This window comes from Eriocheir sinensis, chromosome 3 (assembly GCF_024679095.1).
Source record: "Eriocheir sinensis breed Jianghai 21 chromosome 3, ASM2467909v1, whole genome shotgun sequence".
NCBI classification, from domain to species: domain Eukaryota; kingdom Metazoa; phylum Arthropoda; class Malacostraca; order Decapoda; family Varunidae; genus Eriocheir; species Eriocheir sinensis.
This window is the reverse complement of record NC_066511.1, coordinates 9,872,267-9,890,170: the sequence shown is the minus strand read 5'-3', so window position 1 is coordinate 9,890,170 and position 17,904 is coordinate 9,872,267. Positions and strand designations below refer to the sequence as shown.

The window sequence follows — 17,904 nt, the reverse complement described above, 5'->3', positions numbered from 1 at the left end:
TGACCAAACCACTTTAGTCTGTCACTTCACTTCTTCCACCACTCCACACTTCTTCCCTTCACCCACGTGACACACTCCAAAACGCTCATACACCCTTTCATTACTCATTCCATCCATTCTACTCACACGACATGCACTCCTCAAATAACTCATTTCCACTGCCTGCACTCTAGACCTCTGACTTTCATTCCAGGCCCATGTTTCGCTTGCATATGTGAGGGCTGGTACTATTACTGTATTTTTCAAATCCCTCTATACCTCCATGCTCACACTTCTGCCATTCATGATATGTCCCAAAGACCCTACCACCCTTCTTCCTTGCAATGCCCTTTCTCTTGTCTCTCCTTCTTTACCACCATGCTTACACATAACTGATCCATGGCACTTAAACTCATTAACCTGCTCCATTTCTTCACCATTCAAAATTATTTTGCATTCTTTTTCACATTCAATTCCTACTGTATTAACGAGCTATAAACTCAAATAAAAGTGACAAAGGAAATATTCAAATTATTTTTATACTAATGCAATTCAAGTTCATATATTATTTATACTGCTGGTTTTCTCACTGAAACAACATGGCATCTCCCCATAAAGAATATTTGTTATGCAACTATAAATCATGTTCCTAGTAAGTACGGTCACACCTCGGTTTACAAGCTTAATTCGTTACAGAATTTTGCTCACAAACCAAAATGAACGCACACTGTAGTGCTGAAAACATTAAGATCGCATACTGGAACACAAACATAAATGGACACGAGCACGTGGGTGCTATGTTTATGAGTGTACAATGCAGACTGCGACCCCATTCCCATTGTTTTCAGCTCTGAGCACTCTTGTCTTGCGGCGAACAAAGGGAACCCACGCTCGTGTCTTCAACTTGCACAAACATGATGCTCATACACCAAGTCACCACTCGTAAATCAAGGCATTTTTAGTGAATTTTTTTGCTCATAAATCAAAACATTTGTAAAGTAAGGCCCTCTAAACCAAGGTATGACTGTACCTTTAACCTCTCTAATCCTGACTATTCTATTTTTATTACAATCAGCCAAAACAGAGTAAATGTGAGATGGCACTTCATAAAAGTTAACTTACTTCAGCTCCACTGCTGTCTGAAGATCGAATGTCCAGGTCTAAGAAGGTAAGTAACCCAGTAATATCAATGATGGCCAAGCGTCTGAAAAGTGATCATAGATACCTCATTAGTACTTTGATAAATTTATGTATATATTCCTACTTACTGGACACTGTTTGACCCGTTAGGCACGCAGCATTGTGGAACATTACCAGTAGTCCAACAGCTGGCGTGGAATTGCCTTTGTAATATCAATGACAATGGACCTAACAAGTTTCACCAAAATGGCAGTGTTAGCCAAACACCTAAACCATGCCCAAGACCAAGCCCTGTCAGGCAGGGAGACACTTTGTCAATAAAGGAAATGGTGTAGTTAATGAGTGTAGCCAGTGTCACCTCTGTTGCAACTCCAACGAAATAGTGAATCGGCCAAGTACAACAAAAGATGGCAGCCCACAAACAGCACCTTCAAAACATTCCTTTAGCTGCTTTTACAGGTGACCCTTTACTGGAAACAGAAACCATAGCTGATCGAAACATTTGTAGAGATAAGCAGATGAAGCAAAGGTGACACTGGCCACACTCATTAAATACAATGACTCATGTTTACACTGTCCAGCTGACTGTAGACTCCTACAAGTAACGGCTCAGTGTGGCTTAGTCTTGGTCTCGCCTTGGGCGGGGCGCCCAAGGCGAGACCAAGACTAAGCCACATCTTGTTAAAACTTGCCAGCTCTGCTGCCGCCACCATCATAAGGGCAATCCCATACATGCTAATTTTAATGAACCACTGGCAAAGCTACATGGCTATTGGCTTAAATGTACGCAGAGTAACTCTACTCTGGAGGTGAAGGAAGTGCAGCAAAGGTAATTCAAATCTTACACTGGTCAAATATTCATAATTTTTCAATAACTTTTCTTGGAATTTTTTCAATCTTTGACCAGACATATTTTTGCTGGATAGCTGGAGTTTCCAGATACCAGGGGCTGGATAGTTGGGGTGTTACTGTAGTTGTAAATTAAGGGGTACAGAGTCATCAATGACCCAAATATCAATTTCGATCGAGCAAAAAGTAGGTATTACATGTAGATAGGGAGAAACTCTGGGTACTAGACCCTAACTCCATTAACAAAATTTTACTGAGCAAATTGTTTCTCAGGGATGCAATTCATTTATATAGTGAGACCACCTGTACCAAGGTAAAAGCTAGTTTTGTACAAAGTGGACATATATACTTAATTTATTCTTTTATGGTTTTATGCCTTTCAGCAATATTTGGGAAATATGATATGTGGTTTAATAAATAACACATAGCTATCCATTCAGAAAAAAATTAAGAAAGTTTCACACTTACGAAGAATTACAGTTAAGTGCAAGGCGGTGAGGGCGGCATGGCAAGGTGTAGCGAGCTGTCAGGGCAACATGAGGTAAGGTGTATCGCTGCAGAGCCCCGGACTCTCTTCCAACTACTAGTATTCTCTCACTTGCAGTCATGCAGCATATGGGGTCATTGGTGGCCTGAATAAAAAAATAAAATAAAAAATATGAAGTGAATCGATGTTCTATTATATGGATGCCATTAAATGAGCACTGTCTACATATGTATTGCTCTATGTCAAAAATTTAAATGCATTTTCTCCATTATTTCTTGATTAAACCTGACGGGTTTCAGTTATCAAATACAATATCGCTGAACAATTTTTTCCCAAATGATGTAATATAACAACATAGTATGAAAAGATTAGGCAAAAATGCTGTTACACATTTTCCTAGGGTGGAGCCCAAGAATGCATTTCCATAATCTGCTGAATGCTGTGAAGAGCAACTAAAGAAGATATTAGAAGCTTAGTTGGGGACTACCTCTTTCAAATGTTTTTATCAAGAACATTTCCCAAAAGGTAAAAATGGTTTTGTCTCTGCAGGCAACAGGACCATCAGTAGAGATAGTTGATATTTCTACAATCAACTATCAGAAAATTAGGACTATTGAGTATCATGAGAAAGATAAATATTATTTTCTGAAAGCAAAAGTAAAAATGAAAGCATATCACAAACCTCATATAGCTTGTCCCCTTCTCTAAAAATATCAGACATGCCAGTGGGAGCATCATCAATGTGGTAAAGTCTCTCCTGCCGATCTGATTTCACAGTACCTGGCATGAAAAATGTATGTATTTACCAAACAATCATTCAAATGGTCTGCCTGTGTTCATTATCCACTGCATGTTCCTGAAAAAAATATATACTTTCAATTATTTTTAAACATTTATTACTGCACCCACATTCACATTAGGGTTTCCTTCCCGGGATCCCGGCCATAAAGTTTTATTTTTTTTCTTCCCGGGAAATTTGTAAAATCCCGGGAAATCCCGGGATACTTTTTTATTACTTTTCTCTTATATCTGCTACAAAATATGAAAATGTATGAGAGAGAAAGCTCATTCATATATCAGATCATTGTTAAGCTGTTCACCATCCTTCACTGTTGTTCCTTCAAGGCCCAAAGGTTCATTCTCTCACTGGAGGCTTGGTGGGGGTCACTGAAGGTGGCCACTCCAAGTTAAGATCAAAGCTCAGTGACCTTAGTATTGACTGTTTGTGCTTTTTGAAATGTTATTTCATGAATAATTCTTAGGGTGTATGACTGTGTTTGCAGCTGTCTGATTTTTTTTTTTTTTTTTTTTTTACAGGCCATTCCATACTCTAGTATTGAGTGTTTTGAGTCCCATTTCACTTTTTTTTGTTTACCATGTCTGGAGAGTTGGGCCTAAATTCCAAATATTCTACATATGATTTTGTACATGCATTGCAGAATTTTCATTGTTTTCTTCAGCTTTATTTCAATACGTACAATGACAAAATACCAGGTTATATTTATCATTCTTTTATTTCAGGGCATTTTAGAATTTTCAGTTTTTTGGTTAGCTTTTGTGGAATATGATGTCCAAATTATTTTATGTGTTGAATATATGCACAGGTTACTCCATAATTTCATTTTCTGTGTAGTTTACAGTGGTGGGGGTCACTGGGGTGGCCTGTGCCACTGGCCAAGCTTCCATATGGATATGCTATTGTATGCAAAAACTCATATTCTATACATACATGTCATTTAAAAATACTTATTTCACACTATCACAGGGCAAGTAACTACTTATGATGTATATACTACTGAGGTTCATTTACGAATCACGATAGAGCAGGAGTATTAGCAAACATTATCAGCTACGGGAAATCCTGGGATCCCGGGAAATCTCTTGCTTTTTCCCGGAATCCCGGGATGCTATAAAATCCCCAAAACAGGAGACCGTAATTCATATATTATTCATATTCTAGACAGAGAGGTTTACTTAAAGCTGTTACTAGTATTTTACATATGTGAAAAAGGGTACCACTCTATATTTTTTCCTTACTTGATCTACGAAAATCCTGCAAGAAAGATACTGAATGTCTTTAACCCATGCAGTGTCGACTTTGGGTAAAAAAATGGGCCATGTCAGGTTGCATTTTTTTGCATTAGTTTTATTTGCCCAAATAAAATAAAATCTCCAGAAATGAACAAATCCAGTGGTGACTATATTAATTTCATGTGACTACAGGAAATGATGCTTTCTTGCAATTCTTATCTTCATTATTTTCCCCATCTCAGAAGTCAAGATGATAAAAATACATATATATTTATAGAGTTTTGTATGATGTTATTACACTTTTTTACACACTTTCTTCATGTATATAGTAAATGATAAATACACATCACTTTACATAACGGAAACAGAAATATATGGAAAAAATGTAACATAAAAAGGTTGGATGCTTAATCCACAACAGTGGACGTGGCAGGGCGGAGTTTACCCTGCCGTAAAGCTGAAATAAACATTATGCTGTCTCCAATTACCAGTTCTCATTTCTGATTATTTTGAAGTCTATTATCCATATTCGTATGCTTAAGCTCATTTAAACACAGAAATAAAGCACCAGCAAAATATGCTTGAAATTTTGCAACAGAATTACACCTACATTAATTTGCTCAACAACTATGCATAAAAAAAAATAAAAAAAAATAAAAAAAAATAAAAAAAATTGCCTTTATGAGTTACCAGTGTCTTCGTTGAGAGAGAGAGACCCTCCCCTCAGGACTGAAAGTTGGGAAAGGTGAATTTAGTAAAATTGTTAAGAGATATTTTTGGCTAGGTGATAGAAGAATTTAAAAAACAAGGCTGTGTCATTTTCTATTAAAGAAAGAATTTTGGGTGAGTCATAGAATAGATATGGCCCAATTTCAGGCAGAAATGTAAAGATCACAATTAGCAAGAGTTTGAAGACTCAGGTACCTTTTGTGAGCTGCCTCTTTTTCTTTGACAGAATGAGAACAACTGTAATGGATTTTTAGCATAGGGAGTAGAAAAAACATGTGAAATGAGTGCCTCAATTCCAGAGACAATTGTCTCTATAATGTGCTGGGCACACACAGAGACATCTCTGGCCTGGAAGCAGTAATCATTCCATAGGAAATTGAAGAAGTACATCCTTTGGTTATCCCACTGAGCTTAAGCATAATGCCTCTTCAGAGACTGAACAGGAATGATAGGGCAGAATGAAGCTATGAGGTTGCAATCTGAGAAGCTGAAAGGAGAGGAGTTTAATAGTATAAGCTGAAGGATTAGAAGTTAGGAGGAGGTCTAAGAGTGTTGAGTGTGTATCCAAGGCAGTCAGGGATATGTGTAGGGTGCTGAACCAACTGCTGTATATCAAAGAGGAGAACAGAGCTGTAGGTTTGTTCATCAGGCTGGTCAGTGTAAGAGGATAGAAGTCAAAAGGAAGTGAAAGGTTACTAGAACTCATTGGAAAACACTAAAAGGTACATTACTTATCAGTTCAATGGAGCTGTGGGCCTTGGGAGTCTTGAAATGCCACAGGTAGAAGTTCTCTTTTGAAGCAGCAAATACATAACTACTTGTCATTGCCAAGTAATGAGGTTCAATGTCAATGTATTTACCTGTAGAGGAAATAATATGCATACATAAGATGCTACAAATGCTTATATGTATATCCTTATTCTCATCTCAAATAGCTGGTTTCAATTAGATGAGGCTCACATATATGTTTCACTTAATACTGAGCTTACCAATATCTTGCCAAGTTTAAAAATAGCTACTGAAATGGAATTTGATACTTACTGGATTCTTATTATAGAAATTCTGACTTTTATCCATACACCTAGTAGTAACAAAACAATTCAGTCTACATTGTTATACTGTTATGTAACAAAAAAATGCAAATAAGAAATTTGGGCTAATGAAAATAAGAAACCAGTTACTTTTCTCAACCTAATGTCTCCGAAGCACTGCATAATATCTATGGGATCCAATTAACAGTATCCTTTGATTACCTTCCAATTTGTTTCCTTGATATCGTTTTCTATTTCCTTATGTGTACATAAATGAAGTAACAGGAGTAACATATTTATTTTACTTAAATATGATATGATGAAAGTGAGTTTCTATCCTGCCTCCACTTATTTAGATGTTGTAAAGTGAGTAGCAATATGAAATATTATGTTGTTGATCTTGGAGGCAGCTGTTCTCCAGTCTTGAAAAACATCATGAATAATTTCAGACAAGATATAAAATCTGACATGTTTTCTTTATCTATGTATATAGCTTTTGGAAATTATGATTATATAAAGAATACTTCCACATATTTGCTATGAACATTGCTTTTAGAAATGCATACTTATTGTGTAGTAAGTTTGCTGTGTTAGAAGCCCTTGTATCATGTCACTTACTATCCACTGGTGTTCCAATAGCATTGCAGATGATGAGACCAAACTGCCCAGAGCCATCATCTGTTCGTACTGCCAACACACAATGTTCCCCAGATGCTGCCATTCCCATCAGATACTTTATATGCTTGATGAAGTGCTGTAAAATACCACAAAAAACTTTTCTTTACAATTTACCTTGTGTTAAATGAAACCTTCATCATGGTGCATTTTAAAGATCACACATTCAACATTTGCCTTTTCTTGTGTGTGTATTTACCTAGTTGTATTTACCTAGTTGTAATTTTACAGGGCTTGGGCTTACGCTCGTGTGGTCCCGTCTCCGTATCTATAATTATCCAACTTTTCCTTGAATCTTTGCACACTCTTTGCCGATACTATTTCTTCACTTAATCTGTTCCAAACCTCTATATTTCTTTGTGGGAAGCTATATTTCTTTATGTCTCTTGAGCATCTTCCCTTCCTCAACTTTTTACTATGTCCTCTAGTATTCCTGCTGGAAGGTTCTTCTCTTAGTAGCAATTTCTTGTTATCTACTTCTTCTATATTACTCAATAGCCTATATATTTGTATTAGGTCTCCTCTTTCTTTTCTTTGTTCTAGTGTTGGCAAGTCCATTTCCTTTAGTTTCGTGTGTGTGTGTGTGTGTGTGTGTGTGTGTGTGTGTAATTCACCATGGCCTGATCACGTGTTGGACTCGTAATCGCCAGCAGGTACCCTCCCAACATGAGCAAGTGCTCTTTATCGTCGATCTATGGGTACTGCCAGCCTGAGTGGGCTCGAACTGCCACCCTGTCAGACTGTGAAGCCTGGCAGCGCAGCACTCTACCAGTTGCGCCACGCGCCATATGTGTATGTGTGTGTGTGTGTGTGTGTGTGTGTGTGTGTGTGTGTGTGTGTAATGATATGCTCAATGTAGAGGTGGGTCAAAACTATTAAACACCAAGTAGATCAATCTATTAAAGTAAGAATGAATTTTCATACAAGGCAGATTATAGAGAACATATCAAAATATAATAAACCTCACCTCATTATTTTTGGTGTCCCAGAAAGTGACACAAGCTTCAGAGCGCTCTGGCTTGGTAAATGTATATACAACTGTATTAGAAAAAAAGCACCACCGGTAATCTGGACGGATATTGGCAAAGTAGATGAAGGAGTCGACAGCTAAGGCAATTCGCAGAGATCCTCCCTCCCATGAGCAGGCAGTAATCTGCTTACCAGGCACTTTCAGGGTTCGTAAGTGCTGAAGAAAAAAATGACAGTTAGGAAACCTTGGGGTTGCCAAGTGAATCATCATTAGCTGGTAACATTTAGGCATTATCTTGGAATGCCATAAAGATATCAGATGTAGCTCAGTCAATGACTGTCAATGACAAAAAAAAGTTATGATAATCCTATTCATAAGCTTTAGTGAAAATATGCTTATTTCTAGGAAATTTTTATAGTATTTTAAATCTCATGTTTAACAAATATGCAAGGATATATAAACAGATGAGCATTAAATGTACCATGATTAAATGGCTACCAATTGACTGAACAAAACAATGGTAAGGTAAAGGTAAAGCGGAGGAATATGGATTAGCAGTGCATAGTGTTGGTGTTCATCTTCATCTTTTTGATTCTTGAGCCTGTGGTGGATAATTACCCATAACACTGGGACACAAAGCATGTATGACATCCAGGTTACCATAGTTTACATTTCCCAATTTTCCTCAGATAATAATCTATCAACCAGCCAGAAAGGGAGGATGAAACGCCAGGTGTACTACGCCCAAACTGCCCAGGCCAGGACTGAACCCAGGCCTGAGGATTCAAAATTAGTCATACTAACAACTAAACCACAGAGGTGTTCTGTATACAAATGAAAGGAAGAGTTATGTTGCAGAGTATGTATTAAATCATGCACTTGGATTTAAAAATAATACCATAATTCATTTCAGCACAGTTGTATGGTAGTACATAGTGCCAAAATCTAATACCTCCACCTTGATTTCAGTTCCTAGAACATAATGACCACAAAGCGACATGAAATACATGCTTTCACATCTTCAGCATTTTAGGGATGACAAAAAGGGATAAGGGTAAAAGCCTGGGAGCCTTTCTACTGGTAATCTTTTCTTCCACTAACTTCTATATGAATGTGAACAATGCTCATCTCACAATAGTTTTAAAGAAAAGCCTAGCCCTTTGTTTATAGTTTGATAAAAAATCATTTAAATATTATAACTACCATTATTACCTAAAGACCATCACAAAGCTATTCACTGAAATCCCACTTTAATCTCCTTTTGGCAATGCTTAAATCATACTACTCACCTCTCCAAAGGGATTATAAAACTGAACAACATTGCAGTCTTTTTCCCCAATGCCAGACAGATGAAGGGTGCCTGCCACAGCCATCACACTGCCATTGTGATTCCACTGACAGGCACACACACTCATGCCAGTATCTATCAATATAGGCACTGAAAATAGAGTAGATTTGTTACAGAGTGAAAATGGGAGAAAGTAAGGTGGGCAATGAGCGAGTTATGGCTTGTAAAATTAGTTTTCTCAAGATTGAATTAAGAAAAGGCAGTAGCATTGAAGAATACAAGGATAAACTATTACATTCATATGAGCAATATTAAAAGAAGCAACCTGCCCATTTAAAGCATGTACATTTTAATATTTACATTATTAAGTGCATTCTATACCATTGTTGAAGTGAGGCTCAAGAAGTCTGACAGTCATTGCATGTATTTTTTAACATATACTGGCATATATATATATATATATATATATATATATATATATATATATATATATATATATATATATATATATATATATATATATATATATATATATTATTATCAACTGCGTTCTATATCTGTAAAAACAGTTTCAACAAGTTAGACTAGGAGGAAGGAAACATGGGAGTGTTAAGGTGAGTTTATTCTGGACTAGTTTTGCTTTCGTTTTAGGGGAAATGAGTCATCTTGCTGTATATCCTATATACAGGAGGATGACACCTGGGCCACCTCAGTTCCCTGGAAGAAGCAAAAGCGAAACCAGCTGGGAATAAGCTCACCTCAACACTCCCGTGTTTCCTTCCTCCTCCTTTACCTATTTTATATCGTTATATAATTATATTGTAACTATATTGTTTACTGTATCATTTGTTGTAATAAAGTGCTGAATTATTTGAAACATGAGTTTGGGCATAAGCAAGATCAATATCAGCCTGGAAATGGTGTTAAATGGTGGAAATGGTGTTAAAGTGACTGGACAGGGATGTGCGGGGTCAGTGTGGTGTGTTAGGCTTAGAGGGGTCCAGATGACGGGCTGTGCACAGCCGACAGATTTCTGTTTTCTATTACCTGACCTCCCCTATATAGATCTTGGGTATATTTGGCCATTGGACACAAAGAAAACATACTAAACACCACAATTAACTGTAGCTAAAGTCTATACCAAAACATCAAACCAGGAGTGGCAGGAAACTTCACTGCCAGTTTTATATAGTGGTCCTTCTTTCAATGCAGCTTAAATCAGACAAAGTAGTTTCTAAATCAATCAATGTGCAACAGTCTAAGAGGGTTATTAGTGCAAAAGTACATGGCTCCTAGATGATTTGTAATTAAAAAATAAAAAGGAAAAATTCAAAATGTTAATAGGAATTAGTTAACTTACTGTCATCACTTTCATTCCGCATAATCTGCATCCTTCCATTGTCATAACAGATCGCCAGAGTGGGACAATCAGGATCAACATAACCATTGCGTCCATTATACCAGGTAAGGCCAACAACCATGGCACCCAGACCCATGCTGCCCAGACACTGGATATTTAGCCGATTCTGAAATAATGGTATGAATGTTGATTTCAATTATTTTTTCTTCAATTCACAACCTTCCTAAAAGGAGAAATGATATAAATATTGTTGATTCAAAAGTACAGGGGGTCCTCGAGTTATGATGTCCTCGACCTACGACATTTCAAGGTTATGATTTAACTGTCATAAATAATTTTAAAAATCATTATTTTGACTTATGACATTCGTGTCGTAATTACGAACTTAATGTGTGAACTAGTTTGCGACTGCGGTGTAAAGGCACTGTCACACAAGCTAGTTTCTCATGAATTTTCCACCAAAATTATCTCCCAACAATGTTCTGCCAAGAATTTATCCTCAAGCTTGGTTATAAGGGGGACCGTTGAACTCTGGGAAATATCAGGTGAAAAGCAAAACAAACAATAGATCCAGATGCTGCAGCAGTTGCTTTGTGGTGTTTGTTGGAAAAAAAAAAAAAAAAAAAAAAAGCGCATTTGTTGGCTCACGAATGGTTACCTCGCAGACAAAGGGAAAGTGTGTATTACAGGTTGCTACCATTAAATGCTACGAGAACTTAGCAGGACCCAGACATGTGAGGCAGTGGGTATGCTTGGACGGGGCTCAGTTACAAAATTTACTCAACCTGGTTACTCCTAGTTTATCTAGCTTCGTGGAACTCATTGTGGTCCTGGAATAAACATGCAGATAGCTACTGAACCAATCAGCTGACACGCTCTTCTTCTTCTTGTGATCAAAACTTGCCGACTTCGTGAGAAAATAACCGACATGCTGGTGGCTGAGACTCGGACTAGAATTTCGCAGAGTTTCCCGTGAAATGCAGCCAATTTTGAATCTCGGTACAAAATTCCCGAGAAACTAGCGTGTGTGTATATATGTACATCATCATGCAGCGCTTGACTGCTGTACACCATTTTGGTTTGTTGTGCCTTTGCTTTCTTTGGTTTGTGTTCTTTCTTCTTTGACTTTTGGCCTTCATTATGTTTCCCAAGCATAAGACATAAGACTCTTTTGATGGCAGTGCTTCAAAGAAAAGGAAAGCTATCACAATGGAAGTGAATTAGACATTGTGAAACGATCAGAAAAGGGAGAAACGGCAGACAGTTCCTTCTAATAAAGGGTGAGTTTCGACTTACATACAAAATCGGGTTACAACGTGTTGTAAGAATGGAACTCCGTCGTAGGTCGAGGACCTCCTGTACTGGATTTCTTTAACTTGAAGCAAATAATACTCACAACAAACCCCCCTGTATTGTCATACACATGAACTTCTCCATTGTGGAGTGAGAAGAGCAGCAAACAAGAATCAGGGGACCATTCTACACCCATGAGGTGATGGCCCTTTAGTTCTTTGCCCCAAATCCTGTTTCCATCCACACTTCCCACAATAACTGCACCTGAAAGAAAAAGAATGTTTGATATATCACTAGCTTATAAAACATCATTAAAAATGCAACATAAGTAATACACTTTTTATGATGACAGTATCTGAACTGTCTAATGTTTACTGAAAGGTATTAATGCAAGATTAGATTATACCACTGATGAATTTCCCTTGGCATGAAGAATTTACTTTAAACAACAAGCTTTCTAAGGACGAAAGGCTATACCAACCCTCTACATACATATGGCAGCCATCATCACTAGACTTGGCATAAGGTAGAAGTCACAGAGAGGGTGTTATAGTTGCAGGTACGTAATTGCCTTGTAGTATTAAATATGGGAGTTCAACAAGACTATGTTCCTCGTTTACACTGGCCAGCTGTCAACGAAACTCTATCATCAACAAAGACCAAACACCCAAGGAAATACTAAACTAGTCAATCAAGTGCATCTCCATGCTGCCAAGTTATCTCTTCTGAACAATTCTCATTGAAATCAAATATTCTAATCCAATGAGAAGTTTTTTGGGGGATCCTCTTGATCTATTCTCTCAAGATTTCTTCTATTTACCTATCATTAGCAACATCCTGTTTTATTGGGACCTCCTACTGAAGGAGTGACCATGGCAGATGATTCTCTAGTTCTCACTATTCATGCACTCCCCTTTTGTAACAGTTGCACCATTCTTCCCACCTCTCTCCCACATGTATTCCTCAATCTTATTGATCTCCTTGATCACCCTACCTTTCCCTGCCCTTTTGCCTACCCTCTTCACATTCCTCCCACTTTGCATTCTTATAACATGTCCAACCCCCCTCCATGAGGTATACTTTACCTATACCCCCACTCCACACTACACATTTTTCTCTCTCACATTCATGTAACACTGCCTATTCATATCTTCATTCCTCCTCCCATCTCACCTTGATAAATCACATGCACTCAAGCAACTTACTGCTACTACACATATCCTTGCTGTTGTGACTCAATCTATGTTCATGCTTCAGAGGCATAGATCAGGATCAGTATGGTTTTACTGTTCATGAATCCCAACTCCCATTTTGCATTCTTATGACATGTCCAACCCCCCTCCATGAGGTATACTTTACCTATATACCCACTCCACACTACACATTTTTCTCTCTCACATTCATGTAACACTGCCTATTCATATCTTCATTCCTCCGTATACCTCTGTATCAAAACTTTTTCCTCTCATGATTTTTTTTATTGACCCTGACCTGCCATCCCTTCATTGTGTTCACCTCTTCCTCTATGCTCCAATACTGATAGAACTGTTCCCTGATATTTTAATATTTCCTCCTCTTTCTCCCCACAAGTTTAACTCATACCTGGTTACACTTGTCATACATATTCTAGGGTGATACAAGATTAATGAATTCTGTCTTTTTCTTTTTCTCAAAAATTAAAAAAAATTAAAAAAGGACATTATATTTTACAGCTATTAAGCTCATCTGCTACTTTTTTCAGCTCACTCTCATTTTTGGTTGATGAGACATTGTTATCTGAAAAGGAACCTACCACTAACAGCTGTTCCACACCAGTCATACTTAATTTTGCACCATTATCCCTTATTCTCACTATCATCTCTAAGCATATACACATCAATTTTTGGAACATCAGCAAACTCCTTCCGTTCTTAAGTTCTTGTATCAAAGGTTTTTCTAGATCCATGAATGTAGCAATGAAAGACTACAAAACCCAGTTTTCAAGTCATGGGAAACTGTAATGCTAAAGTAGCAAACAAAAAATGTCAATGAAACAGCAATTGGTCATTTTGGAATATGTATAAGAAAGGGGGAAATAAATTAACATGTTGAATTGCCTGAACAAAGCAAAGTCATCAACACATTTTTGACAAAGGAGCAAACAGGAAATGGACCTGGAAAAGCACTAACAGAGATTTGATGAATGAAAATGACTGTATCATTACTGGAAATCCAGACATGGTGAAGGGTGTAACAGTACTTAAAAAAAAAAATAAATAAATAAATAAATAAATAAATAAATAAACGTATAGTGAGATGTAAAGTACACTTAAGGGGATCCCCCCAGAAAAAATAAGTGAAAAAAAGGCAAAATAAATATTTTCTTTTTGTGGTTAACTCCTCCCAAACATACTGGTTTTCTGTCACAATAGTTTCAACACAATATGGCAACACTTTTACCTCAAAAAATTCATCAAATGTACTAGTATACATGTTTAGTGGTTGTTTCTGAGAAATGTAAGCTGTTGTAATGCAAAGCAAAATGTCTATCTCAATTCTTAACTGACTGGGGTTTTTGATTTTTCCTCAATAACTATTGGTCCAATCTGAATGAAATTTCTACAGTGAAGTCACTATATAATTTCCAATAACTCAAAATTTTCAAGACAGTCAATTTATTAATTCTATTTAGGGAGGGAGATTCTCTTAAACCCAGGCAGAGAGAGGGAAAAAAATGAATAAGAAACACCTCAATCTTTTAGTGTTCAGAGAAAAAGCTGGAAAATTTAGTAAAATTTTTTTTTAATAAATTCTTGTATTTATTTGAAGAGGCTTATCCCAATCAATCCAAATCAGGCAATGGGCTGGCTGTTAGCTGTGGGCAGGGACAAAAGAATAAATGACTTGAAAAGAGAGTACAGAGTAGCATAGCAAAAATTCTTGTTAAATCATAATAAAATTGAGAATTACCTACCATCTTCATACACAATGCAAATCTTCTGGCCATCAGTATTCCATGCCATACCCCGTACAACAGATTTATTCCGATTATTTATCATTTCTTCATACCAAGAACCCTGAAAATAAAAGATTGCAAGATAGAAACTAAAAGCTGAAATCAACAAACATCACTTTAAAGCATTTTAGTTCAAATCATATCAGTTTTTAAAAGACAGCAAAGGCAGAATAACAACACAAAAGAAAATAGCTCAGCCAAGTGAACCTATAATTCAGCAGCTGATGGGAGTCCTCACAACCATGACATTTCTCAGTGAATAGGTTCATAAAAGAAAGGAGCTTTTCCACACATATTCATTTGTTCTACACTTGAAAAAGATTGTAGGAAGTATAAGGACTTTTAAATGTCTTGTGTTAATCCTTTTTAACAAACTCTACTAACATGCAATCTTCATAAGTCCCAACTTACAAAGGTCTTGGGGGATATCAACATAGATGAAAAAAATTAATAATGAGGCAGCAGAAGTGTTGAGCAGCTGAAAACAGGAAGGCATTCCTATGGACGTTGGAGGCATGAAGATATTTAACAAGGTGCTTTTTGTGGTAGTGACAAAAAGGAAGTGAAGAGGGAGCATTATGAGGAAATAGCGAGTTCTCCCAGCCTTATACCAGGAGCAATGGAGTGGTACATGGCAGATGGAGTTCAACCTTGGGAAATGTAAAAAAAATGGAGTTTGGTAGGAGTGGTAGAAAATACGAATATGATTATAAGATGGGAAGTGGGATAATATGCAGAGGAGTGGAGGAAAAAGATTTGGGAGTGACTGTCTCAGAGAACATGTCACCAGACAAACACATCAACAGGATAACGGGACAAACTCTGAATTTGTTGAGGAACATAAGGACGACATTTGTGTACTTGGATGAGGGGATGATGAAGAAAATAATAGTCACAATGATAAGGCCAAGGTTGGAGTATGCAGCAGTGGTCTGGTCTCCTCACGAAAAGAAGAACATAAGGAAGCTGGAAAGAGTGCAGAGAGTGGCAACTAAGATGGTGCCAGAACTTCAAGATTGGACTTATGACTCACAACCCTGGAGAGAAGAAGAGAAAGAGGAGATCTGATAGCGGTGTACAGAATGGCCAACGGAGTGGAGCATTTGGACAGAGAGGACCTGTGTGTGTGGAACGAGAGAGAAACAAGAGGACATGGAAAGATGTTGAGGGCGACCACTTGTAGGAGAGATGTGAAAAGTTTAGCTTCCCAAACAGCATTGAGCTGTGGAATAGACTGGAGGAGGTGGTGGTTTGTGCAAGAAACATTCATGATTTTAAGGAAAAGTTGGATAAGAGTGGATATGGAGACGGGACAGCGCGAGTGTAGCTCATTTCCCATATGTCACAACTAGGTAAATACACATCTTATTGCAGTGTGTGTGTAATGGTCCGAAATGTACTACAGTTGTAATGGTGTTTTTCCCCATGTAAATAGAGTTCACCTGGAATGTTTGTGCAAACGATTATATATGTATGTGGGTTTCTGATGGCAGAAAAAGAGAGAGAGAGAGAGAGAGAGAGAGAGAGAGAGAGAGAGAGAGAGAGAGAGAGAGAGAGAGAGAGAGAGAGAGAGAGAGAGAGAGAGAGAGAGAGAGAGAGAGAGAGAGAGAGAGAGAGAGAGAGAGAGAGAGAGAGAGAGAGAGAGAGAGAGAGAGAGAGAGAGAGAGAGAGAGAGAGAGAGAGAGAGAGAGAGAGAGAGAGAGAGAGAGAGAGAGAGAGAGTGAGAGAGAGAGAGAGAGAGAGAGAGAGAGAGAGAGAGAGAGGGAGAGAGAAAGAGAGAAGAGAGAGAGAGAGAGAGAGAGAGAGAGAGAGAGAGAGAGAGAGAGAGAGAGAGAGAGAGAGAGAGAGAGAGAGAGAGAGAGAGAGAGAGAGAGAGAGAGAGAGAGAGAGAGAGAGAGAGAGAGAGAGAGAGAGAGAGAGAGAGAGAGAGAGAGAGAGAGAGAGAGAGAGAGAGAGAGTGTGCTCACACAAGACATCGCCCATTTCAGGTGAGGACAGAGCTGCTCTCAGCGTTCAATATCCTTTGGCTATAATATTATATTTGAGGACTCTCACGCAAGAGCGGGGTGTGGCCTGCACAGTGGAAGGATGCCAGAGTCACGCCCGTACACAAGAAAAAATCCAGGTCTGAGCCAGGCAATTACAGGTCAATATCACTCCTCCCAATCATCAGCAAGATATTTGAGAGGATCACTGTAGAGCAACTGACATCCTTCCTCAAGGAAAACCACCTGCAGTCACCGAAGCAGTTTGGTTTTCGGAAGGGCTGCTCTACCTCCGACCTCCTCCTCCTCCTCTCAAAGTCCTGGCATGACGCCCTTGATGACGGCCACCCCTCTCTCGTGATTGCCCTGGATATAGCTGGCGCCTCCGTTTGGCACCACGGTCTGACGGCAAAGTTACAGCAACAAGGCATCACGGGGGACCCGCTGCACCTGCTCTCAAACTACCTGTTAGATAGGAGCCTCCGCGTAGCAGTCAATGGAAGCACCTCGACCAGTTTCCCGGTGGAGGCCTCCGTTCCACAGGGGTTCATCCTTGGACCTATTCTGTGGAACATATACTTTAACAACCTCCTGCAAACCATCCCGGCAGCAAGCGCCTACGCCGACGACTGCACCCTCTCCAGAATATACAAGAGGGAGGAAGCCCAGGACGTGATAGAGTCCGTCAACAGACTTGGCAGACATAATGGCCTGGGGAAAGAGATGGCAAGTCAGGTTTGCCCCTGACAAAACACAGGCCATGGTAATATCACGTTCTTGGGAGGACGCAAGGCAACTCCACGGCAGACTGAGATTCAGGAACGACACCATCCCTCTGCAGTCCAGCGTCGACATCCTGGGCGTGGAGGTGGACTCTCAGCTGCGGTTCGACCGTCACCTTGAAAGGGTGGTGCATAAAGCCTCCCAGAAGGTGAACCTCCTGCGCTGCATGAAGAACCTCCTTGACGCTGAAGGCCTGAACACCCTCTATAAGGCACAAGTCCATCCAGTGATGGAGTATGCACTGCTCACCTGGATGGCCAGCGCCCACTGCCACCTCAACCTGCTAGACAAGGTGCAGAGGGCAGAACG

General features: G+C 38.8%; 1 protein-coding gene across 8 annotated transcripts in view; it reads right to left on the bottom strand.

Moving 5' to 3' along the window:
• LOC127004856 (WD repeat-containing protein 35-like) overlaps positions 1-17,904 on the bottom strand; it is a 93,137-nt gene that overhangs the window by 33,774 nt on the left and 41,459 nt on the right. For all 8 annotated transcript variants that reach the window (XM_050873036.1, XM_050873070.1, XM_050873051.1 and 5 more), the window contains 10 exons: positions 14,786-14,888; positions 11,936-12,096; positions 10,540-10,705; positions 9,181-9,329; positions 7,889-8,107; positions 6,865-7,000; positions 5,947-6,075; positions 3,138-3,235; positions 2,437-2,600; positions 1,102-1,183 (listed from right to left, as the gene is read on the bottom strand). In XM_050873036.1, the coding sequence (XP_050728993.1) occupies positions 1,102-1,183; positions 2,437-2,600; positions 3,138-3,235; positions 5,947-6,075; positions 6,865-7,000; positions 7,889-8,107; positions 9,181-9,329; positions 10,540-10,705; positions 11,936-12,096; positions 14,786-14,888 (1,407 nt within the window). The remainder of the gene's footprint in view (positions 1-1,101; positions 1,184-2,436; positions 2,601-3,137; positions 3,236-5,946; positions 6,076-6,864; positions 7,001-7,888; positions 8,108-9,180; positions 9,330-10,539; positions 10,706-11,935; positions 12,097-14,785; positions 14,889-17,904) is intronic.